The 26,190-nt window shown below is 44.2% G+C and overlaps 1 protein-coding gene across 1 annotated transcript in view; it reads right to left on the reverse strand.

Annotated features, from left to right (window-relative positions):
• Nucleotides 1–26,190, reverse strand: part of LOC309568279 (taste receptor type 1 member 1-like) — a gene marked incomplete at both ends in the record, with an annotated part of 152,215 nt that overhangs the window by 39,307 nt on the left and 86,718 nt on the right. Inside the window, one exon of the mRNA XM_082273948.1 lies at nucleotides 1,694–1,836. Coding sequence (XP_082130074.1) covers nucleotides 1,694–1,836 — 143 coding nt within the window. The remainder of the gene's footprint in view (nucleotides 1–1,693; nucleotides 1,837–26,190) is intronic.

The raw sequence follows: 26,190 nt of genomic DNA on the forward strand, positions 1-26,190 counted from the left end.
ACAGTAACGCATTAAGGGGGAAAATCTTTCGGCCAGAACTGGTTAAAGTAACCCGCTGCTGTATTGCAAAAAAGGCCTGGTCATAAAGGGGGGGGGGGGTAAATCTTTCCCAAAGGTCAAGTGGTAAAGTCATATATATCGAAAAAATGTTTGTTCAGTCTTAAGTGTCTGGATGTACGTTGCCAACATCCCTGTTTGATATACAGAAAAAGGATTCCCCTGAATGGCGGGACTTTATAGGCAACTAAACATCCAAAAAGTGATACAAATGTGTAAAAAACACGAGTTCCAGTTGACTCTTAGAGTCGGTTCACACTGGGGCGACACGACTCTGTACTACTTTGGGGGCGACTTGTGCATTCCCATGCACCACGACTTTGGAGCGACTTGCACGGACTTCACATAATGGAAGTCTATGCAAGTCGCTCCGAGGTCGCCCGAAGTAGTACAGGACCCTTTTTCTAAGCCGGAGCGACTTGTGTCTCTCCTATTAGAACGGGTCCTGTAGCGGTCAATGGACCACGAGGGAGCGCGACTTGTCAGGCTGACAAGTCGCCTGACAAGTCGCGCTAGTGTGGACCGGGTCTTAAGAACGCGTCAGATCTTCCCTGGAATTCAGGCACTCACTTGGTCCCTCATGTCATGTGATGTACAATGTTAGCCGTACATGTGTTTGTTTTTAATATGATGTAATTCGCTTATGGATTCACTTTTTGCATTGCTATAATGCTTTTTATCATATTAATTCAATAAACTTATGTTTTTTTACACATTTGTATCACTTTTTGGATGTTTAGTTCAGGGGCGTAACTACAGGGGTTGCAGGGGTTGCAATTGCAACTGGGCCCCATGCTCCCCTGTACACCTGGATATGAGGGGCGGCGGGGGCAGCATGTAGAGAAATCATTGTCCTCCTTTTTCCTCCTGTAGCTGCAGGAGGAAAATGGAGGAGATTGGTTCCTCTGTATGCTGCCCCCGCCACTCCTCCTATCCAATTCACTTGTGTTCTGCTGTCTCTGGGCCCCTGTGTGCTCCCTGGTTCTGGTTCCCCCCCCCCCCCCCCCACTGTGCTCCCTCCCCTCTCCTGCCGGCTGCTGCAGGGGATGTGTCACAATAGAGAACCAGGAAGGGGTCGGTAAATATGTAATTTACCAGCTCCATCCTTTTCTGAATGGACAGAGTCATAGTCAGTGACATTGTAAAAAAATAAAATAAAATGATAAAAAATAATACAATTAAAATGCCAAAAAATAAAAACTACTGAGACCAGTGGGTGAACTTCCAGGATCGCAAAGGTCACACTTGCGACTGGGCCCTGGCATTCCACCACTGTGGGGAGGCCCCAAGATGGCAGGAAGGGGACCCACTGCTGAATTTGTGAAAGGGTCTCGCTGCGGGACCGTAATAAAGGGCCCCACAATGAGAGTAAAGGGCCCCTGGATCAGTGGGAAGAGCCCCAGGCTTGAAGGGAAGGGCCCCGGCCAGGGGGGCCCTTCATGGTTTCTTGCACCGAGGCCCTGAAGGTTCTAGTTACGCCTATAAAGTCCAGCCATTCAGGGGAATCCTTTTTCTGCAAGTCATATATATCAGTTGATTATCTAATTCCCATTCTCTCAAAGTCAGTTTTTCAATATGTTGAATGAGAGTTGCCATGAAAGTCCAAACAAAACCTTTAAATTGAAAATGTTCTAACCTTTCACAAACGTCAATCAGAGGCGCGGATCTTATGGAGACGTCTGCTTCGTGGACAGGGAATAGACCTCCGAGGATGAAATCTCCAGGTGAACTCAATTCCACATCATGTCTCATTTCTCCACAACTGGAAGCATGGGAGAGCTGAAAAACGAAATATAAGAAGTGCATACCCAACATCATATTGTCCTTCAAGGTGGTCGACGTCAAGTCTTCTGATACTGAATACATTCTGGACACACGGTCTATTTATGGGATGGTTTGCTTTGCTGTAGATGACAAATCTCTATATTATGTTGTACGTCCTTCCACAAAATCAGCATAGCTTATTTGAATATGCGCAAGCTTTCGCCTTCCATAGCAGAGGTGTTCCGGAGAGGCAAATGGCATCCAAAAACACTGCGTAGGTTTACAAAGAAGAGTTTAAAAGTGCATTAAGGGGATATTTGGCTGTAGACACAGACCTGCGTCAATTTAAATTTAAGAAAGCTATGTTTCTTCTCAGTACTTAAAAACTATGTAGTCATTGTGTATCAAAAACAACTGGCCTTATACTACAAGGATAATTGGAAGATATTGGTTCCAAGGACAACCACATCCTTGTGTAGCACCCTCCTAGGTAGGTGCTAGGTAGGTAAAGCCTAGTGTCTCCATCTGCTTATCAGGGGAGCCTGATTAATGGTTATGCCTGTTGCATGTGTCCAGTGGAGGAAACCCAGCCAGTGACACACAGGCTTTTGGAACTGTCCCAGTGGGTTGGCACAAATATTGGTGCATCCTGGGATATGTTATAAAAGCCAAGGGCACATGTGACAGGGTGTCTTTGGGCGGGAAGCCAGGTCCCAGAAGGAGGGTGAAATTTGTCTCTCCTTCTGCTGCTGTGGATGGTGGTCACAGGTAGTCGGCCTTGTGAGCCAGGAGTATGGAACTGAGCCAGGAGGTCCAGGAAAGCTGACTTGTGTAGTTGGAGGCAGAGCAACCTTGGGAAAAACAATGTCCGTGATTACCAGGAAGCTTGCCGGGGGTCTGCCCAGGAAGGGGACCACTCCAGTGGAGAGTCAGTGGACAGGAGCCAGCACACACAGCAAGTGGGAAAGGACATGCCAAGTTAGAACCCTGAAGAGTAATTCCAGCAGGAACTCATTATCTATCTTCACTTCAGTGGTAAGGTGAAGCAGCGGCCTTGCCGCACACTACAGATAGTTGTCCTCAAGACTGTACATAGTTCATAGCTGGAGTATCCCACTCATTCCTTCTCCCATCACAATTCCAAATAAAAACACAAAAACCAAAATCCCCTGGATTGATTATTGACTGAGCCAAGGACTTTCAATGCTAATTATCTGCTACCAGTTGGTAAGGGTAACCCAGGGGAATCCAGAAAGTGAAATTCTCAGCAGTCCTCTAGGGGGCAGTGCTACACTTGGTATTAATAGAATCATAAAAATAAAGAAAGAAGAACCAAGATAATCTGGAGTAGTGGGGAACTTAACCCCATATAGGGGAGTAAGCCAACATTATCTTCTTAAGTTTAGGACTTTAAAGGCTGTGAGGTTGTCAAAAACTGGAAAAGCACTCAATATTTAAAATAACATCTTTATTCAAACATCAAAAAAGGTAAAAACGTTGTACAACCATATTTCAGGCTCATATGCCTAAATACATTCAGTGTAGATACGGTACTGTTAGGTCATTGCAGAGGCTTGACAGTAATACATCATTGACCAAGATCTTTATGAATTTTAATGTAAAATGGCCAGTCGTACCTACTTTTTACTCCCTCTCATGCCTACAGAAACACCTTGGCAGCCCCATAGTATTGAATATCGACTGCCAAACAGAAATGGCAAGCAGATTTGTGGATGATCAGCTGGGACCACATGTGGTCAGATTACCATCTTACTTGAAAGATACTTTGGAACTCTTAAAAGTAGTTGAGGATCTTACAGTACCAGAAGGGGCCCTATTGGTAGCAATGTACATTGAAGCATTGTACTCTAGTATACAACACAAAAAAGGAGTAGAGGTAATTTCCACGTTCCTTCGAGAGCAGAAGCAATTAAGGTGGCCGATGGCGGACTTTGTGGTCAACCTACTTAACCACATACTCCACTCTAACGGGTTATCTGGGTTCTTCTTTCTTTATTTTTATGAAATTGGCCTTATACTACTTTTAGGGACACAGAAAATCAAAGTAGAGGTAAACAGAGGAAACAGTAGAGGTAATTTCCACATTCCTTCGAGAGCAGGAGCAATCAAGGTGGCCGATGGCGGACTTTGTGGTCAACCTACTTGACCACATACTCCGCTCTAACGGTTATCTGGGTTCTTCTTTCTTTATTTTTATGAGATTGGCCTTATAATACTTTGAGGGACACAGAAAATCAAAGTAGAGGTAAACAGAGGAAACAGTAGAGGTAATTTCCACATTCCTTCGAGAGCAGGAGCAATCAAGGTGGCCGATGGCGGACTTTGTGGTCAACCTACTTAACCACATACTCCACTCTAACGGGTTATCTGGGTTCTTCTTTCTTTATTTTTATGAAATTGGCCTTATACTACTTTGAGGGACACAGAAAATCAAAGTAGAGGTAAACAGAGGAAACAGTAGAGGTAATTTCCACATTCCTTCGAGAGCAGGAGCAATCAAGGTGGCCGATGGCGGACTTTGTGGTCAACCTACTTGACCACATACTCCGCTCTAACGGGTTATCTGGGTTATTCTTTCTTTATTTTTATGAGATTGGCCTTATACTACTTTGAGGGACACAGGAAATCAAAGTAGAGGTAAACAGAGGAAACAGTAGAGGTAATTTCCCCATTCCTTCGAGAGCAGGAGCAATCAAGGTGGCCGATGGCGGACTTTGTGGTCAACCTACTTGACCACATACTCCGCTCTAATGGGTTATCTGGGTTCTTCTTTCTTTATTTTTATGAAATTGGCCTTATACTACTTTGAGGGACACAGGAAATCAAAGTAGAGATAAACAGAGGAAACAGAAGAGGTAATTTACACATTCCTTCGAGAGCAGGAGCAATCAAGGTGGCCGATGGCGGACTTTGTGGTCAACCTACTTGACCACATACTCCGCTCTAACGGGTTATCTGGGTTATTCTTTCTTTATTTTTATGAGATTGGCCTTATACTACTTTGAGGGACACAGGAAATCAAAGTAGAGGTAAACAGAGGAAACAGTAGAGGTAATTTCCACATTCCTTCGAGAGCAGGAGCAATCAAGGGTGCCGATGGCGGACTTTGTGGTCAACCTACTTGACCACATACTCCGCTCTAACGGGTTATCTGGGTTCTTCTTTCTTTATTTTTATGAAATTGGCCTTATACTACTTTGAGGGACACAGGAAATCAAAGTAGAGGTAAACAGAGGAAACAGTAGAGGTAATTTCCACATTAATTCGAGAGCAGGAGCAATCAAGGTGGCCGATGGCGGACTTTGTGGTCAACCTACTTGACCACATACTCCGCTCTAACGGGTTATCTGGGTTCTTCTTTCTTTATTTTTCTGAGATTGGCCTTATACTACTTTGAGGGACACAGGAAATCAGAAACATTTGGGTTCTACTGCTGCCTACAGGAGGCTGGGGCATTGGCAAACAAAAAAGTTGTAAGCCAGCCCCCTGTATAAACCCTTTTCTACCCAGCAGGAGGGTGTGTAAACACATGACTGGTGTAGAACAGATGTCCCCAACCTTATACCCTGGCTAAAAGGCCATACAGTACCCCACCCCAAAACCACTTCATATTTTCTAACCCAATAAATGAGACCACACAACGAGTGGAGTAAAAATGGCCATAGAAGCCTTTTATTAACAATTTCAACTTAAATTAACATAAAGGAGAAAAACATTCCTTAAAACAGAAGCATATCAGTCGCTAAGCCTGTTGGTCTCTGAGGCCCCCCCCCCAAAATCTTCCAATCATACACTGCGAGACCTTTATCTTAATAGGCCTCCAGCCAGAGACAACACACTACCCGCAGTGCAACCATTTTCAAATTCCAGTTAAACTGACATTAACTGGAATGCACCATAGGGACACATACCAACGATGGGTCCCGAAACATTCACTTATCCTAAATTTTTTACCCCCGCCAGCAAAGACCAACAAAAAATGCCCAGCTGCCATGACAGCCATTCAAAACAATGAAAGAAAAGGAAGAGGAAAAAAATAAAAATATAATACATTTTGGACAAATACCAGGGAGGGTGGGAAGCTTCTTCTTCTGCATCCGTTGATCTCCCTCTGGATGCCAGGATAGGAACCACCCCTCCTAGACTGCCCAAACCCCACCCAGCCATCACAACCCCCAATCAGATAAGCCCCCCCTTTTCTCCTCAACCATACCTCTCCATAATTAACTCTTTCTTAAACTTGTCTCCTCTCTTCACCTGGTCATGTCTGCCCTACACTAATTTTTTTTTTTTATTATTTTATGGCCGGGCCCTGCTATACACAAGACCAGGAGTGCACAGGTACAAAATCCTCCTTGTTCCGCGTGAAGACCATCAACGGGGGAGAGCCACGTAGTGATGTCTTGCTTGTAAGGACAACAGTGCAGAAATAGCACACTAAGCGTCTTCCATCACAGGGACTAAGCCATTTGAGCTGTCACAGGTAAGGCTCCCAGACCTTCCCAGAGGTGTTGCCTCACAACATCTAAATGATGACCAAAGGAGACCAGGTCAAACTATTGAGTTAAAGAAGGATTGCCTGACAAAGTGGGAAACTGTCTATACAGGGGAACTGCATTGATTCCCTAGCAATGGGGAAATACCAGCAAGTGGAGTCCCTCCAGAGAAGGGGAAGAAACTCCCCATTCACCTAAGAGACTGATAGGTAGCACCAGGAATTTCTTGGCCCCGAGAGATCAGCTGGCTGTCTTGCTCCAAATTCAGGCTCTCAGACATAGAAGAGGAGGCTCTTTGTTTACAAGGATGGCTTTCCTCTCGGTGGCTCTCGCGTACTCCTGTTTGCCCTGCACTTATGGTGGGGACAAGGGAAATGAAGGTGCAGTGTGGGATGGGGCATCATGTGGTTAGCTGCACTGTGATCCCCATCTGTGCCCAGGTGCACAGATGCCGACCATTGATCTCAAGCCACCTACACTGCTGGAAGGTACCAGAACTGGCGAGATGTGAGGAAGCTTTTGGGTGGGGGGAAGATGAACACTGTGGGAGATGTGAGCAGAGTTGGAGGATAGGGGAGAGTGATGCAGAGATCAGACACTGCACCTTTAACCCTGCACTCTGTACACAACTCACCCCTGAATTCTGCACTCTGTACACAGCAGACCCCTGAACTCTGCACTCTGTACATAGTGCACCCCTGAACTCGGCACTCTGTACTTAGTGCACCCCTGAACTCTGCACTCTGTAACCTAGTGCACCCCTGAACTCTACACTCTGTAACGTAGTGCACCCCTGAACTGTGCACTCTGTATGTAGTGCACCCCTGAACTGTGCACTCTGTATGTAGTGCACCCCTGAACTCTGCACTCTGTAACGTAGTGCACCCCTGAACTGTGCACTCTGTATGTAGTGCACCCCTGAACTCTGCACTCTGTAACGTAGTGCACCCCTGAACTCTGCACTCTGTATGTAGTGCACCCCTGAACTCTGCACTCTGTACGTAGTGCACCCCTGAACTCTGCACTCTGTAACGTAGTGCACCCCTAAACTCTGCACTCTGTATGTAGTGCACCCCTGAACTCTGCACTCTGTATGTAGTGCACCCCTGAACTCTGCACTCTGTACGTAGTGCACCCCTGAACTCTGTACATAGTGCACCCCTGAACTCTGCACAAAACACACTCCTAGCATTTATTGCGCATTTAAGATCCTTTCACTGTTAGTGCAATTTAGCCACCCACCGCTTGTTAAAGTTTGTGGGAGGGAGGTTTTGTTCCAGCACCTATTCTCTGAGAAAAAAAATCCCTGAATAAATTTATATAGTCTAAATACAACTGGCCCTTTGAAGGCAGCCCCATAATACTGATATACCCCACAATGAAGTTGAATTTGACACCCCTGCTCTAAAGGACCCCACAAACACCGTTCCTTATCAGGGATGGGAGCCTAACAACCTTATCCCTCAAAACCTTGAAGATCAAAGAAACAAAGAGGGGAAAAGCTGCGGTGGTGACCAACCACCCGAAAGGTTCAACAGAATCAGAGGATAGGGAACTCTACTCGAAGTGTAAGTGAAGGTCTATGCAATGTACTGTTTCAAATACAATTCAGGGTAAATTACCATTAAAGAAAATGGTTCGGCAGCTGAAAGAGATACCAGACATGGGGGGATTAGCCTGGGAGTTATAGAAGGTGACCAAAGCACCTAAATGCCAAGGACGCAAACTACTCAAGGACCCATCAGGAAGTGGAAACACCCCCATCACACTTCTAGATGTGGAGACACACCTTCATGCAGAAAGCTTACCGGGGGGGGTTGGCTGAGTTCTGGCTTCGAATCCTATGGATTGAATGGGATGTAGTCTCATGTGTGTGCTTTTGTGTATTGGCTACTGAAGTAGATGAAGGACAAAGGTGGGATTCCTCAGCCCTCTCTACAGACCCCCTATGTTGAGGCAAAAGCTCAACCTGGCCACCTGTGGCATTGCTAATGGTGGAGTCAAGAGAAGGTCTGAAGAGACATCTTCTTTTAAGGCAGGGGTGTCAAACTCAATTTAATCGAGGGCAGCACCAGCAATAGGATTGCCTTCAAAAGGGCTGGTTGTATCTGTAAGACTAGATGTCCAGAGCATCCCCTACCCTTACATAACTTCTGATGGTGGGGAGGCTCCTGACCTCTTGAGTCCCCCACCTTCCCTTACATTACAGTGCACCACCCTAACCTTGTGTTGCTGCTGGGAAGAAGCTGGAGGCAGTGCTGGAAAGCAGAAAGCACAGGGCCTGGAGGTGGGCTGGAGCTCTCCTGCAGCTGCAGGAAAGGTGCGAGGGCCACATGAAATGGCCTGGAGGGCCAGATTCGGCCCGCGGGCCTTTTGTTTGACACATGTGTTTTAAGGGATAACCAAATCAGATGCTACTTGGGAGCTTTGTGCCATGCACAGTTATACAGACATGCAGTATGTCCCTTGCATAACACAAGCTTAGATGCTTCTAACCAGGGCCGCTGATAGGGGGGGGGGACCACCAGCCCTCTTGTAGGGGGCCCGAGCACACAGGGGGGCCCACACCGAGAGGGGGATTAGTAATGGACAACAAATACAGAAATCTTCCTCCAGCACCTGAATCTGATCTGTCCCTCTCCCTGCTATCAGATTTTATCTGCTGAGAAAGAGACAGTTGTCCCTCACTAATCCCCCTCCCTGTGTGCCCCCCCCCTCCCAGCACTTATCTCTGCTCAGGAGTTTATTTGTAAATTGTAACTTTGTTTCTCTCTCTCTGATCACTGAGCTCCAACTGCCCTGCCTATATTTTTCTCATCTCATCTTTTTTATTTAACATAGTTTTTTTTTTAGATTTAGCAGGAATTATGAGAGTTATGTTATATTTGTGTCTGATAATAGTGATTTTGTTGTAATTTTAATAATAATATTTCTTTAGCTATAATATTTTCTTGGGGGGGCCCTGCCAGGTAGTCTGTACGGGGCCCCCGCGATTTCTAACAGCAGCCCTGCTTCTAACAAACCATCAAAACTAAAGCACAAGGTTCCAAACATTTTCTCTAACCACTCCATAAAGCAGGGGCCTACCCCAGTGATGGAAGAATCCTCATTGAGGGAATCCACCCATTCTGATATGGATTGGCAGAGCAGATAACAACCACTAACAGGAGAGTGAGCCACACCACTCAATTCAAAATTTGATTTTACGAAGGACTTAAACCGTTTGTTAATGAAATCCCTAAAATTGAGCATGCTGTTCACTTGCTTGGGGGCCAGTCTGTTAAGATAAATCACTGGAGCATCTAAAGTGATAAAGGACCACAGATCTTTAAAATCCCTTTGAAGGTAAAATATTCCAATGCACTCTCAGGTAGGGTCTAGGAATCTTTGGGTCATTTCCAGCCCCTGCAGAGCAAAGACCAAAAAAGGACATGGAGCGGAACAGTCTTTGCAGCAGTAAGAGCTCTAAAAGAGCAACAAGATGATCCTCTACACCAGGGATCCTCAAACTACGGCCCTCCAGCTGTTGCGGAACTACACATCCCATGAGGCATTGTAAAACTCTGACATTCACAAGGCATGATGGGAATTGTAGTTCCTGAACAACTGGAGGGCCATAGTTTGAAGACCCCTGCTCTACACGCATTGCATCCGTAGGATTTGAAAGAAACCTTTATAAATCTGAGGAGACTGCGGAGCATTAACAAGGGCCATAGGCCCAACCAGTGCTGTATCTTGGCCTAGGCCAACAAGGCCCAGGCCTAGGGCGGCACTTTGCAGGGGGGGCAGCAAAAAGCTGCACCCTGAACGAAAAAAAAAAACCAGCGTCCTCCCGGCACGAAAAGGGTCCCCGCCGGCTTGCGCTACTCTTTTTGTATAGTGCCAGTCTTATGTGGTGAATTGGGCAAATCAGTCTGGTACCCCCATAAAGCGGTCACACTGCTACCTACCAGTATGATAATACCGGCCGGTCAGGACATTTTGACAGACCGCAGGTCGCCGACCACACTTAATACAAATGGCCCTACGGCCGCCAATGCTAATAAGTGTGGCACTGCAGCCAAATGCTCCGCCTACTCTCCTCTGCCCCCAGGCACTGATGGGCACTCATATGCTGCACTGATGGGTGCTAATAGGCTGTACTTATGGGAACTAATGTGCTGCTCTAATGGCCACTGATGAGGCGGCAATGGTGGGTAATGATAAACTGCACTGATGGGCACTAATGAGGCTGCAATGATAAGGCAGCACTAATATGCTGCACTGATGGGCCCTGATATGCCGCACTGATGGGCCCTGATATGCCGCATTGATGGGCACTCATATGCTGCACTGATGGGCACTGATATGCTGCACTGATGAGGCTGAACTTATGGGAACTGATGAGGCTGCACTGATAGACTGTGGTTGTGGTCTGTGGTTTACAGACGACAGGGTGGATCATAAACAGGAAGGGGTGTGGCCTTTACAGGAAGGGGTGGGTCATATTTAAATTAGGGTGTGCACAAGTTTAATCAGGCCTAGGGCAGCACAAAACCTAAATACGCCACTGGGCCCAACTAGAGCTAGGGACTCAGGATGTTAAGAGCCAGACTCCGCAGGGGATGGCACGGAAGCATGCTTGGAAGCGTTGCGAGCGGAGTGTCCCAGTATCTGAGCACAAGCAGCTAGGAAGTCCAAAGTGGACATGGAGGTCCCCCTGTGAACCATTCCAGACTAGCCCTGCACATTCACTCCAAAAGGAGTCTGGGTACAGCCTTCAGAGTTAGTGCTAAGGAGCCACCAATCTGGATAGCTGCTTTTTACAGACCAGTTCAAGCAGCGGTGTAGCAAGGAATCTTAATTGATGTCTCCAAAGAAAAAACAGGAAGTTTGAAGGCTAGAAAAAAATAGAGCAGAGCTGAAAAAAACTGTCCAATTTCCTAGAGCACTAACAAAAAAACTGAAGCATACTGAGTAGAGGAAATTATTACCAATCTCCCGTAGGCTGCTGTATAACCCAAACCCTGAATTCCTGGGTCCCCAAAAGGACAATGAAGAAATATTGTTTTTTTTTTTTTTTTTTACTTTTTTTACATTTTTTTTTTCTCTTTTGTTACATCTTAGTGTTCCTATTTGCCTTAAAGCAGAGTTCCGGCCTTGGAAACAATTTGTAGATAAAAATAGCCCCGGGACAGTCAGGGCTAGTGCATTTCATAATGGATAGCCTCTGAACTGTCCCAGGTCGCACTTACCTTTTAGAAGAAATACTTACCTTGAAAATTTCTTCTCCAGCGCTGCCATCTCAGGTGTGAGCAGCTGAAGCCGGAGCTTCCTCTTCGGTGTCCTCTTCGGTCCCCCTCTTCTGCATCCTCTTCCGTCTTCTTCAGTCCCAGAATGCCCTGCACCGGCCCCGCTCGTCACTTCCGGGGCAGGCGCGTCATCCCTGCAAAGCTTCCAGGCATGCTCAGAAGCTGTTTAGCAAGGTATGATGCGCCTGCACCGGAACTGACGAGCGTGGCCGGTGCAGGCGCATTGACTCCTGGGAGCGATGGCGTTCAGCTGCCAGGAGTCAATGCAAGCAGCAAGCGGCCGCAGAGGGAGGAAGTGGAAGAAAGGTAAGTATATTTTCTTCAATAACAAGGTAAGTGAACAAAAAAAAATCGGGACTATCCATTTCTTTTTCAGGTGACCTAGAGCAAGCGGATGGCCCAAAGTGGTTTTTGAGGCCTGGAACTCCGCTTTAAGCATTTTTGCAGCTTCTTCTTGTCTACACGAACTGCAGCAATGACCGCATGGTATTTCTCAAGGTGGATTTCCTACTGGTGACAACAGAGGGCCATACCTATGTAATATATTTTTTGAATCGGCCATTTGTGGTCTCCTCTGGAAGTCTGGAAGTCAGTGTGAAAGAGTGACAATGCCGGAGCACAACTGGGAGACAGGAATAGTGCATTGGCAGTGCTTTAATGAAGGCCATTTTTGGAGGATCACCAGGGATCAAATAATATGTAATACAAGCAGCCAATTTGAAAATATGTATTATGGTTGTTTTCTGTGGAAAAAAACTTTAATAAAGAAACATTGAAAATAAAATGGCTTTTGAGCCACTTAAGCCCCGGAAGATTTTACCCCCTTCCTGACCAGGGGGTATTTTGCGATTCGGCACTGCGTGACTTTAACGGACAATTATGCGGTCGTGCGACGCTGTACCTAAATGAAATTGATGTCCTTTTTTTCCACAAACAGAGCTTTCTTTTGGTGGTATTTGATCACCTGTGCGATTTTTTGATCATGCGCTATAATCAAAAAAATAGCGACAACTTTGCAAAAATAACAATATTTTTCACATTTTTTATATGAAATTCCCCCCCCAAAAAAATGTAAAAATCAAAATTTTTTAAAATTTTTGGCCAATTTTTTTTCTGCTACCTATGTTTGGTAAAAAAAAAAAATCACAATAAGTGTATTTTGATTGGTTTGTGCAAAAGTTATTGCGTTTACTAACTAAGGGAAAGATTTCTGTCATTTTTGTTGTTTTTTTTTTAACGAGTAATGGCGGCGATCTGCGATTTTTTTTGCGGAACTGCGACATTGCGGCGGACAGATCGGAACCTTGACTGACATTTTTGACACTTTTGGGGGTACCAGTGACATTACTACAGTAATCAGTGCTATACATATGCACTGTTACTGTAAAAATTACACTGGGAGGGAAGGGGTTAATTTTATTGGAGAGGGAGGGGTTAAGTGTGTCCCTAGGGGCGTGATTCTTACTGTCATGGGATGTTGCTGTGTGTGTAACAGCACAGATCAACGGTCCAACATAGCAGGACAGAGTGATCTGTGCTTTTACACAGGGGAGAATGACAGGCGGCTGTGTTTACACAAGCCGCCTGCCTTTCTCCCTCTCTACCCGACGACCGCGAGTGACCGGCGGACATCAGGTCCGTCAATCACACACGCCGGGGCTTCTTTAGGTACGAGCGGGGGCGGGAGTGCTCGCCCCCTATTTGCTCCCAGGCTAGTGACGTACTGGTACGTCACTTTGCCTGGGAGGGGCTGACCGCCGCCGTATATAGTCGGGCGGTGGTCAGCAAGTGGTTAAAGCTTAGAGAAGATTTTAGTAGTTGGGGTTGCATATATTTTACAGGCCAACGCCATAAAAAAATGGCAGTGTGGGCACCGGTAGGTTTACTCATCCAATGGGTTCTTATACTGCTTAAGGGTTCTAGTGATGAGATTCCTCTGCAGTAGTTTGCGTCTTCGCTCCTCCTAAACCTATATGGATGAATGGATTTCCTATGAATTCATTTCCCAGTAATTGTTGGATCCCCTGGGTGAGAATTATTATTATCATAGATGTGCGCAGCCTATTGCATTAGAGTGTGCACCCCAAAGCTCAAAAACACATGCCTTTCTCTGCAGCCTCAGCTGCACTGGACAGTGCATGAATGGGAAGTGCTCTGTGCTAAGCAGCTTCCTGTTCATTCACAAACTGAAGCATAGTAAACACTGTTTACAAAGTCATGCTTTGCTGAGTTTTTCGCCTTCCTCTGGATTAACTGTGGGTCTAGGATTGTGTATATGGGATTGTATGTTTTTTTTTTTTTTCTTTTATTGGTTGAACTACAGTATCTGACAAAAGTGAGTACACCCCTCACATTTCTGTACATATTTTATTCTATCTTTTCATGTGACAACACTGAAGAAATGACACTTTGCTACAATGTAAAGTAGTGAGTGTACAGCTTGTATAACAGTGTAAATTTGCTGTCCCCTCATAATAACTCAACACACAGCCATTAATGTCTAAACCGCTGGCAACAAAAGTGAGTACACCCCTAAGTGAAAATATCCAAATTGGGCCCAATTAGCAATTTTCCTTCCCCTGGTGTCATGTGACTCATTAGTGTTACAAGGTCTCAGGTGTGTTACAAGGGTTACAAGGGAGCAGGTGTGATAAATTTGGTGTTATCGCTCTCACTCTTTCATACTGGTCACTGGAAGATCAACATGTCACCTCATGGCAAAGAACTCTCTAAGGATCTGAAAAAAAGAATTGTTGCTCTACATAAAGATGGCCTAGGCTATAAGAAGATTGCCAAGACCCTGAAACTGGGCTGCAGCATGGTGGCCAAGACCATACAGAGGTTTAACAGGACAGGTTCTACTCAGAACAGGCCTCACCATGGTCAACCAAAGAAGTTGAGTGCACGTGCTCAGCATCATATCCAGAGGTTGTCTTTGGGAAATAGATGTATGAGTGCTGCCAGCTCTGCTGCAGAGGTTGAAGGGGTGGGGGGGGCTCAAGCACTGCATGAAATTGGTCTGTCGTCCCAGAAGGAAGCCTCTTCTAAAGATGATGCACAAGAAAGCCAGCAAACAGTTTGCTGAAGACAAGCAGACTAAGGACATGGATTACTGGAACCATGTCCTGGGGTCTGATGAGACCAAGATAAACTTATTTGGTTCAGATGGTGTCAAGCGTGTGTGGCAGCAACCAGGTGAGGAGAACAAAGACAAGTGTGTCTTGCCTACAGTCAAGCATGGTGGTGGGAGTGTCATGGTCTGGAACTTGGGAGCTACAGTTCATTGAGGGAACCATGAATGTCAACATATACTGTGACATACTGAAGCAGAGCATGATCCCCTCCCTTCGGAGACTGGGCCGCAGGGCAGTATTCCAACATGGTAACGACCCCAAACACCTCCAAGATGAACACTGCCTTGCTAAAGAAGCTGAGGGTAAAGGTGATGGGCTGGCCAAACATGTCTACAGACCTAAACCCTATTGAGCATCTGTGGGGCATCTTTAAATGGAAAGTGGAGGAGCGCAAGGTCTTAAACATCCACCAGCTCCGTGATTTCGTCATGGAGGAGTGGAAGAGGACTCCAGGGGCAACCTGTGAAGCTCTGGTGAACTCCATGCCCAAGAGGGTTAAGGCAGTGCTGGAAAATATTGATGGCCACACAAAATATTGACACTTTGGGCCAAATTTGGACATTTTCACTTAGGAGTGTATAGACAAGGAACTCACGGAGAAGCTGGAGGCTCATCTGAAGGATCACTGATGCTTCTACTTAAAGGCCCTTTCACCTGTTCTGAATTGTAATGACAGAGTCTGCAACTTAGTTTGGGTGTCTGAATTCCTTTTTCCTCTTTCCCCGTGAGTTGCTCTTTGCAGAATGAACATCTTTAAAAAGTCATTAAAGTAATTAATACTCAATGGTTACACATCCCCCAACCACGAACTCGGCCCTAGTGTAAATGCTAGACTACCTTGCCACTGGTTGTCCCTTTTACACCTTTGGGGGCCATTGGGTTGCTATGTTATCGAGCGGGGCCGGTGCAGGCGCATTGATTCCTGGGAGCGATGACGTTCAGCTCCCAGGAATCAATGCAAGCAGGAAGTGACAGTGCGAGCCGCTGCCGCAGAGGGAGGAAATGGAAGGAAGGTGAGTATATTTTCTTCAATAACAAGGTAAGTAAAAAAAAAAAAAAAAACGTGACTATCCATTTCTTTTACAGGTGACACTGAGCAAGTGGATGTCCCAAAATGCATTTTGTGGCTTGAACTCTGCTTTAAGCGCCGGTTCACACTAGCGCGACGCTACTTTCAGGGGCGACCTCCGAGATCGCGGTGCGAGCAGCGCGCCGCGACCTCGGAGCGGCCGCCACAGACTTCATAACATTGAAGTCTATGGCGGTCGCCTCCTGGTCGCCCCAAAGAAGCCCCGGACCCTTTTTCTAGGTCGGAGCGACTTGTGTCGCTCCTATTAGAACGGGTCCGTAGCTTCCCTATGGGAGGCGACCTGCGGCGACCTGTGAGGCGACCAGGTCGCCTCACAGGTCGCCCTAGTGTGAACCGGGGCTAAGTCATTTGTCAGGTGGTATTATGTTCCATCAAAGATTCATCAAATAACTCCCTCATTATCATTAAATTGTTGGGGGGGGGGGGATGCAAAGGAGAAGGAACTCATGTTCATATACTGTGTGGCACTGCCTGAATATACACTGCACAATCAGAAACGGACTTCATGAGGGTCCGACATCCTCTAGTGGGCCCTGTGCTCACTGCCCGGCACTGTAGAGATCTATTGGCATTTGCCATTGAACACTAGAATTGGCAGGTCCTTCACTGGTGCCCTGTGCTTTCAGTTTTGGATTAAAATGCCTTTTATTCAAATGTCAAATCCACTATAGGAGTGGAAAAATGGTTACCAATGGACCAATTACAGTATAAGTACTTACTAAAATGACTAGACTGGAGTTATGATTTTAATTCCAGCAAAGTCTATCATTAAAAAAATTAAAATGATACTGAATTGAATTAAAGATTTGTTTTTAAGAAATTTTAATGAATACATATATTTTTATATGTTAAATATTTTAATACTTTTAAGCTAATGCATACTTTTTATGTGAACATTGTATGGAAAGCTATACATACATATATTATAGAACAGATATGAGGTCCAGTACTCATGGCATTCTGGTGCTCCATTGCACAATCCATATGTTACATAACATATACCGTCATGCAAACCCCATCTGCATAAGCCCTGTACGGTAGATTTACAGAACAGAAAAAAAGGCAAATGACCTACACCGTGCATTTAAATGTTGGAAAGATAAGAAAACAAAGCAGGTCTGCTGAAACTGTAAGCCCTCACTCTGGGCGAGAGGATGAGACGGGCTACTGACACCCATATATTCAGTAATAAATAAATGATATCTCTATCTAAAAACTTTTATTAGTCTTTAAGGGCTCTTTCACACGGCCGCTCCGTGTGTCCGCAAATCATCCTATTTTTTTGCGGATGATTTGCGGACATAATGTAAGTCTATGGCATTGCGGATGTCAGCGGAATACCATCCGCTGACATCCGATTTTATTCCTTTCAGTTCTTTTCCATTTTTTGGAATGGAACAGAACCCTATTTTTCTTCCGTTGAAAAAACGGAAAGGAAGGAAAATCGGATGTCAGCGGTGTCACCCGCTGACATCCGCAATGCCCATAGACTTACATTATGTCTGCATATCATCCGCAAACGGATGGGATGATATGTGGACATACGGAGCGGATGACACAAATGTCATCCGCTCCGTGAAAAAAAAAAAAAAAAAGTCCCGCAGCGGAGCTTTCACACGGAGCGGCCGTGTGAAAGAGCCCTAATAATGCAGGGAAGGGTAAACCCCCGTCAGTTTTTTTTTTTTTTCTGTGTCCCATTGAAAAAATGATTCCTTCACTTTCTATCCTGGAAACACAACAGGAACGGAAAAAAAATTGCACCAAAGTGTGGGAGATACCCTCTTATACAGTTGTTACCAGAACAGGTTTCCACGTCGTCATGAGGACAATATGAATCTTCGCAGATGTTTTACATTCTTGAGTTATGGTTGGCCATCTTGAAAATTAACCCAATGTGAACAGAATGGGCCATGATCCAGGATAAGGAGGTTTGGAGGATAAATGGAAAAGATGTGCTTTGTCAGCAAATGGTTGGTGCTCCTTGGCTTTCCGTAATACATACTGTACACTGCACAATCAGAAATGGACTTCATGAGGGTCTGACGTCCTCTAGTGTGCCCTGTGCTCACTGTCCGGCACAGTGGAGCTTGATTGGCTTTTGCCATTGAACACCAGAATTGGAAAGTTCACCACTGGTGGCCTGTGCTTTTCATAGATGAGAGCAGGTTCACCCTGAGCACATGTGACAGACATGAAAGGGTCTGGATAATCTGTGGAGAGCCTTATGCCACCTGTAACTTTGTCCAGCATGATAGGTGGTGGGTCAGTGATGGTCTGGGGAGGCATATCCATGGAGGGACACACAGACATCTTCAGGCTGGACAATTGCACCCTTACCTTAGGTATTGGGATGAAATCCTTGGACCCACTGTCAGACCCTACGCTGATGCAGTGGGTCCTGGGTTCCTCCTGGTGCACGGCCATGCCCGGCTTCATGTGGCGGAATTGTGTAGCCAGTTCCTGGAGCATGAAGGAATTGATACCTTTGAATGCCCCCCCCCCCCCCACGCACACCTGACCTAAATCCATCAGAACACCTCTGGGACATTATGTTTCAGTCCATCCAATGCCATTGGGTTGCACCTCAGTCTGTTCAGGAGCTCAGTGATGCCCTGGTCCAGATCTGGGAGGAAATACCCCAGGACACCATCAGTCGTCTAGGAATGACTTCTTGCCTTCACTCACTCAAATGAACTTTAAATGCCTGGGTAAAAAAGCTATTTTCATCCTCATTTCCCCAAGTCCTGCCCATGATTATGCCTTGCATTATCACCTTGTATTCATTAAAAATATATATATATATATATATATATATAAGGTGTTCTTTGAATGGTGGCATTGACAAGCGAGCAAACTCCTATGGTCGGTGTGCAGAGGGACAGCTGCTCAGTGCAACACCTAGAAGATCATGGTCGTCACTGTAGAAGGGCGATGGCTTCCACAGTGATTGTTGGCTTCCCCCATTGGACCCCCAGGTAGGAGATATACATACGTACATTGGTCCAAGTTGAACCAATGTAAGTATGTCCAAGTTGGACCAATGTAAATAAGAAATTAATATCATACCTGGAGTTCAGTTTTAAGGCCCCATTTACACCTCAACGCTTTGTAGCTTGAAGCTCGAAAATGCTGGAGGAGACAAAAAAAATGATTCTCTATGGAGTTGGTTCACATCTCCACTTCGAGTCACCTGAAGCCAAACTCCTGAAGCTCAATAAAAGTTCTGGAGCTTTTTTTTGTAGCTCAAATTGGGCAGATTTGGGCATTTTTGGTGTTTTTATTTACATAGAAATGAGTGGAAATGCAGCATTTGCGCGTTTCTGTGTGAATTTGCACGTTTTGTTGCACATGTTTGCACAATTTTTTCCTGAAATCAAAAAAATGTAAAAAATGAAATAAATAAATAATATATGAATAAATACATTTAAAATTAATTCACAAATAGCTAAAAACCATCATAAATAAATAAAATAAATTACTAATATGTATTAATACATAAATAAATAATAGTTAACCCCTAACCTTTAAAAAAATTGCATAAATTATTAATAATATTCCTGCTGGTTTTTTTTACTCATTTCCTCATTGCCCACCAGTGCCACGTATCAGTGTCCACCAGTGCCACTGCCCACCAGTGCCACGTATCAGTGTCCACCAGTGCCACTGCCCACCAGTGCCATGTATCAGTGTCCACCAGTGCCACTGCCCACCAGTGCCACGTATCAGTGCCACGTATCAGTGCCACGAATCAGTGTCCACCAGTGCCACGTATCAGTGCCACGTATCAGTGCCACATATCAGTACCACAAATCAGTGTCCACCAGTGCCACGTATCAGTGCCACATATCAGTACCACAAATCAGTGTCCACCAGTGCCACGTATCAGTGCCACGTATGATTGCCATGAATCAGTGTCCACCAGTGCCACGTATCAGTGCCACGCATCAGTGCCACGAATCAGTGTCCACCAGTGCCACGTATCAGTGTCCACCAGTGCCACGTATCAGTGTCCACCAGTGCCACGTATCAGTGCCACGAATCAGTGTCCACCAGTGCCATGTATCAGTGTCCACCAGTGCCACATATCAGTGTCCCCCAGTGCCACGTATCAGTGTCCACCAGTGCCATGTATCAGTGCCACGTATCAGTGTCACGTATCAGTGCCCACCAGTGCCACTTATCTGTGTCCACCAGTGCCACTCACACAGACCAGGCAGAGATAATGGTATATAGGAACTGTAGGCATGGCTGCAATGTGGGGAATGCCTGGCTAATTTTCCTTCTTCTTCCTGGAAAGTCGGATCACAGTCGCTTGACCATAGATAAGGATCCGACTTGGAGGCGACTCCCATTGAAGTCTATGGGCACAAGTCGGATACAAGTCGCCTTGAAGTAGTACAGGATCCTTTTCTGAAGTCGGAGCGACTTCTGTAGTGTATATTAAGACGGCTCTCATTCATTTACATTGCATTTTTAATGACAAGCGTCTTGGGGCGACTTGAGGGCACACAAGTCGCGTCCCAAGTCGGGGGAGTGTGAACCGACACTTAGAGGTATCTCTTAGTTGTCTGTTTGTAAATCTTTCTGAAGTGGAAATCCTGCTCTGTCTATCCAGCCCTAATATATCAATTCCTGATTGCTTAATTGGATAGCCCCCACCCCAGGTCTAACAGTATATAAGTATGGCATCTCTTGAGGAAGGCACATTTGCAAGGTGGGGCACGTTTGCTTTTTGGGGCCTCGTTCTCAAAGTGGGGCAATTTCTATATATGGACGCACTTCTGATTCTGCACTTCAGAGATTGCACAAAGTGAAAGAACAAAGAAAAGGCTGAGATATACACCACATAGACTGTAGGTGACCTAATTTACCCTATCAGCCCTTGCTCCTTGTAACATGCACTCTCTACCACTTCTTTTTACAGCCATGTCATCTATCCTTAACCACTTAAGCCCCGGAGGATTTGGCTGCTAAACGACCAGAGGGTATTTTGCGATTCGGCACTGCGTGACTTTAACGGACAATTGCGCGGTCGTGCGACGCTGTACCTAAACTAATTTGGCGTCCTTTTTTTCCCACAAACAGAGCTTTCTTTTGGTGGTATTTGATCACCTGTGCGATTTTTTGATCACGCGCTATAAACAAAAAAAGAGCGTAAATTTTGTAAAAATAGCAATATTTTTCCCTTTTTTTTATATGAAATTCCCCCCCAAAAAAATGTAAAAATCTAAATTTTTTAACATTTTCGGCCAATTTGTTTTATGCTACCTATGTTTGGTAAAAAAAATTGCAAAAAGCGTATTTTGATTGGTTTGCGCAAAAGTTATTGCGTTTACTAACTAAGGGAAAGATTTTTGTCATTTTTGTTGTTTTTTTTTTTAACGAGTAATGGCGGCGATCTGCGATTTTTTTGCGGTACTGCGACATTGCGGCGGACAGATCGGACCCTTGACTGACATTTTTGACACTTTTGGGGTTACCAGTGACATTTCTACAGTAATCAGTGCTATATATATGCACTGTTACTGTAAAAATACACTGGTAGTGAAGGGGTTAACTTTATTTGAGAGGGAGGGGCTGTGTGTGTCCCTAGGGGCGTGATTCTAACTGTGATTGGCTGTGGCTTCAGCTGTATGCAGAGTGATCACCGGATCTACATAGTAGATCCATATGATCATCTCTCATACAGAGGGGAGAATGACAGGCAGCTTGTTTACACAAGCTGCCTGACTTTCTCCCTCTCCCCCGCCGATCGCAGAGTGGCCGGCGGACATCGGGTCCGCCGGTCACACGCGCGGGGGGGTCCGTGACCACGCGGGAGCGGGAGCGCGCCTCCGGCGGCGCGCGCTCGCTCCCTAGACCCTCACAAGCCATCTCAACCCTTCTCTTCTCTACTCTGCTACCGACCACCTCGATGACAAAATCGCACCCCTGTCCTGCGCCAACCTAGCCACTTCTGTCTACAACGCTTCACTCTTAGCCTCCCTGGACACACTGGCCCCCCTCACCACACACCGAATAAGGCCCAGACCCCTTCAACCTTGGCAAACAGATAACACTAGAAGTCTGAAAAGGCATAGCCGTGCTCTTGAGCACCTATAGCGTAAGACTAAGAATCAGATCCCGACCCCTTCAACCTTGGCAAACAGATAACACTTGAAGTCTGAAAAAGCATAGCCGTGCTCTTGAGTAGGGATGATCGAACTTTTGAAAAGTTCGGTTCGACCAGAAAACCCGAATTTCCCAAAAGTTCGGTTCGGATTTCAGAACCCCATTGAAATCAATGGGACCCGAACTTCGGTAATCAAAAAACAAAATTTTTAAGCCCTAAAACCCAATAAATGCCCCTAAAAAGTGCCTAGGGTTCTGGGTCATGCCCCATTAACTATTAATCACACAAAAAAAGTTCTTAAAAATTGTCATTTTTGATAAAAAAGCCAATTATTGAAAAAAAAAAAAGAGAGATTTTTTGATTTTGACTTTGGATTTAGTATCTGGGGGGGGGGGGGGTCTAAAAAGTGTACATGTGAAGTTTCAGCTCTGTAGCATGTCCAGAACCATGAAAAAAAAAAGATAATTTTTCAGTAGAACAGGGATGTGGGACCCTCCTTTAACACCTATATGATCTTTTTTTCTGGTTCTGGACATGCTACAGAGCTGAAACTTCACAGGTACACCTTTTAGACCCCCCAGACACAAAATCACACAAAAAAAGTTCTTAAAAATTGTCATTTTTGATAAAAAAGCCAATTATTGAAAAATTAAAAAAAAAAAGAGATTTTTTGATTTTTATTTATTAGTCTGAGGAAAGGGATATCTAGTGTAGTTAGAGTGCTCCTTTACACTTAAGTTAGCTTCAAAAATTTAGTTTCTGTAGGGAAAGTGTTAAGTGTAAGGGGACCGTAGTGTAGTGTAGGGTTAACTGTTAGTGACTGCTATGGCAGGGTGACAAAAAACCTTCCATAGCAGGGTGACCGCTATAGAGAAATGATAATTTCTCTGAATAGCTTCGGAACTGGAATATGGCTTCTCACCAGCCAAGCATTTTTTATGCTGCAGGGGCTGCCACTGCCAGTGCTTTTTGAGGACATGTTTGATGTCAGACATGACATCTGAACATGTGTATAGGGGGTATATATACACATATATGTCTGTATATATACCCCTAGACATATATAGGTGTGATAGTAGCAGAAATATATGCTTGCGCTAATGAAATCATTTACAGTAATATATTTCTGCTACTATCACACCTATATATGTCTAGGTGTGTATATAAATATATGTATGTGTGTATATACACCACTATACACAAGTTCAGATGTTTTGCCTGCCTCAAAAGAACCCCAAAAAATGCCAAAAAAAACGCTAGCGTCAAAAAAAAAAAATGCCCAGGTGTGTTTTTGCTGGCATTTTTTGGGGGTTTTTGGAGGCAGGCAAAACATCAGAACTTGTGCACAGTACCACTATACACAAGTTCAGATGTTTTTCCTGACTGCAAAGAACCCAAAAAAATGCCTTCTATTAAACCGGCAAGGTGTTACAGCAGCGAAGCCAACCTCCTGTGCTGAAAGTTTTCTAATACAAATGATCTTTTTTTTATGGCTCTGGACATGCTACAGAGCTGAAACTTCACATGTACACTTTTTAGACCCCCCAGATACGAAATCCAAAGTAAAAATCAAAAAATCTCTTTTTTTTTTTTTTTTAATTTTTCAATAATTGGCTTTTTTTTATCAAAAATGACAATTTTTAAGAACTTTTTTTGTGTGATTAATAGTTAATGGGGCATGACCCAGAACCCTAGGCACTTTTTAGGGGCATTTATTGGGTTTTAGGGCTTAAAAATTGTGTTTTTTGATTACCGAAGTTCGGGTCCCATTGATTTCAATGGGGTTCTGAAATCCGGGCCGAACTTTGGGGAAGTTCGGATGTTCTGGCCGAACCGAACTTTTCAAAAGTTCGATCATCCCTACTAATGACATGGCCTCCTTGTTCACCTGATCTGAACCCCATTGAGAACCTGTGGTCTATCATCAAATCTGAGATTTACAAGGAGGGAAAACAGTACACCTCTCTGAACAGTGTTCTGGGAGGCTGTGGTTGCTGCTGCACGCAATGTTGATGGTGAACAGATCAAAACACTGACAGAATCCATGGATGGCAGGCTTTTGAGTGTCCTTGCAAAGAAAGGTGGCTGTATTGGTCACTGATTTGTTTTTGTTTTGTTTTTGAATGCCAGAAATGTATATTTGTGAATGTTGAGATGTTATATTGGTTTCACTGGTAAAAATAAATAATTTAAATGGGTATACTGTATATTTGATTTTTGTTAAGTTGCCTAATAATTATGCACAGTAATAGTCACCTGCACACACAGATATCCCCCTAAAATAGCTAAAACTAAAAACTACTTCCAAAAATAGTCAGCTTTGATATTAATGAGTTTTTTGGGTTCATTGAGAACATGGTTGTTGTTCAATAATAAAATTAATCCTTAAAAAATACTCATTTGCCTAATAATTCTGCACTCCCTGTATACAGATACTATCTCGCTGGACAACTTAAACATCTCTCAGGATGGATAGTACCAGTAACACTACAGATGGTAGAATCACACCTGGCTCATGTTTTACAAATCGATAATTTACTTATAGCCCTAGAAGCACCTTTGAATAAATTAAAATATAAGCAAATACCAATGTTAACATTAGCTCGTACAATATGGAGAGAGGCAAAACGTATAGAGGGAAACACACAAATAAACATGGATCTCCCACTATGGCGAAACCCAATGTTTAATCAACTGAAACAATTGGTAGAGTATCAGTTCTGGGAACAAAAAGGGATATCAGTCCTTGCAGACGTATATGACATAACACATATGTACTCTTTTTCAGATATACAAATGAAATATGATATACCACATACCTCATTATTTAGATACCTACAGTTGCGGCATGCGTTACAAGCGCAATTTGGAGTTTTGGGACATGGGATCTCTAGGTATCCAATGATTGGTATCCTTAGGTCCCAGGGCCCTAAATGATTAATCTCTAAAATATATGCACATTTAACCAGGGTTAATTCAGGAATGAATCCCTTGGCAATAACAACAAAATGGCAGGAAATAATTCCCAATTTAACTGATGAAGGTTGGAAAGAAGCCTGTTCATCCCATTTATATGTATCGCCAGCAGCAAACAATAGGTTAATACAATTATATATGCTACATCAATCATATCTCTCTCCAAGTAGACTTTATGCAATGCAAAGCATTGCATCTCCTAAATGTTTGAGATGCAGTGCTAAGCGGGCAGACTTTATACATATTATGTGGATTTGTCCAGTGATATCAAGATTCTGACAGGAAATAATTCAAATATTATCCTCTGTCCTGAATATGCCTGTACCTTTGACCCCAGAAACCTGTTTGCTGGGTATATTCGATGAAATAACATGGTCTAGATATCACAAGATAATGCTTAGAGAAACGCTGTTTATGGCAAGGAAAACAATCACAGTTAAGTGGGTTCAAGTGAAGCCCCCTGTTGTTAAGAACTGGATAAGAGCGGTAAATCAGATTTTACCATTTGAAAAAGTATTGTATATGCATAGAGGATGCTCAACGAAATATAATAAAATTTGGGATAATTGGAGTCAATCAACATTAACCAATGGTTGAATATAAGGAGATAACTAAGAGGATATAGAGGGATGCACATAGTATGATAAGGAAATAAATCTATGAATGCAATGGAGCAAGGGGTTGGGGCACACCGGGACAACGGCGATCAATTAAGCTAAATGGATATACCTTGGCATAAAGAGATTATGAATACTAAGTAAACAGATAATTATTTGCATATTGTATAATTTTATATTGTTTTGTCCCTTTGTTGAAAGGATGTTTGGAATGTTCGTTTTTATGCACATATTGAAATAAAAAGAATTAAAAAAAAAAAAACATTTATTATTCATAAGAGAAAAAAGGATAGGCAATGCATTTTAGGGCCTTATCCAGTCCCCCTTCATCAAGGCTTGTGCATCTCTGGGGTTGATTAAAGCTCAATTGGAGTAGATGCCTTGAGCATGAATTTAACGGTGTTGTGACCACAGCAGGCTTTTATTCCATAATAAAGAAATCTACTCCAGGATCCGTGCGCTCAGTCTTGCTTCATTAAAACCCTTACCTGCACAAGCCGTGATGAACGGGGATTAATTATCCCCCAAAAGCTGTCAGCTGTCCTGTTCTTATGAAAAAAAAAAGTGAACTGGACTCTGAACAATGTCTGGTGCGGTTTTCGCTCTACTGGAAAAAGGACCATGTCGCATGA

Source organism: Pelophylax lessonae (assembly GCF_965119305.1).
Source record: "Pelophylax lessonae genome assembly, chromosome: 12".
NCBI lineage: Eukaryota > Metazoa > Chordata > Amphibia > Anura > Ranidae > Pelophylax > Pelophylax lessonae.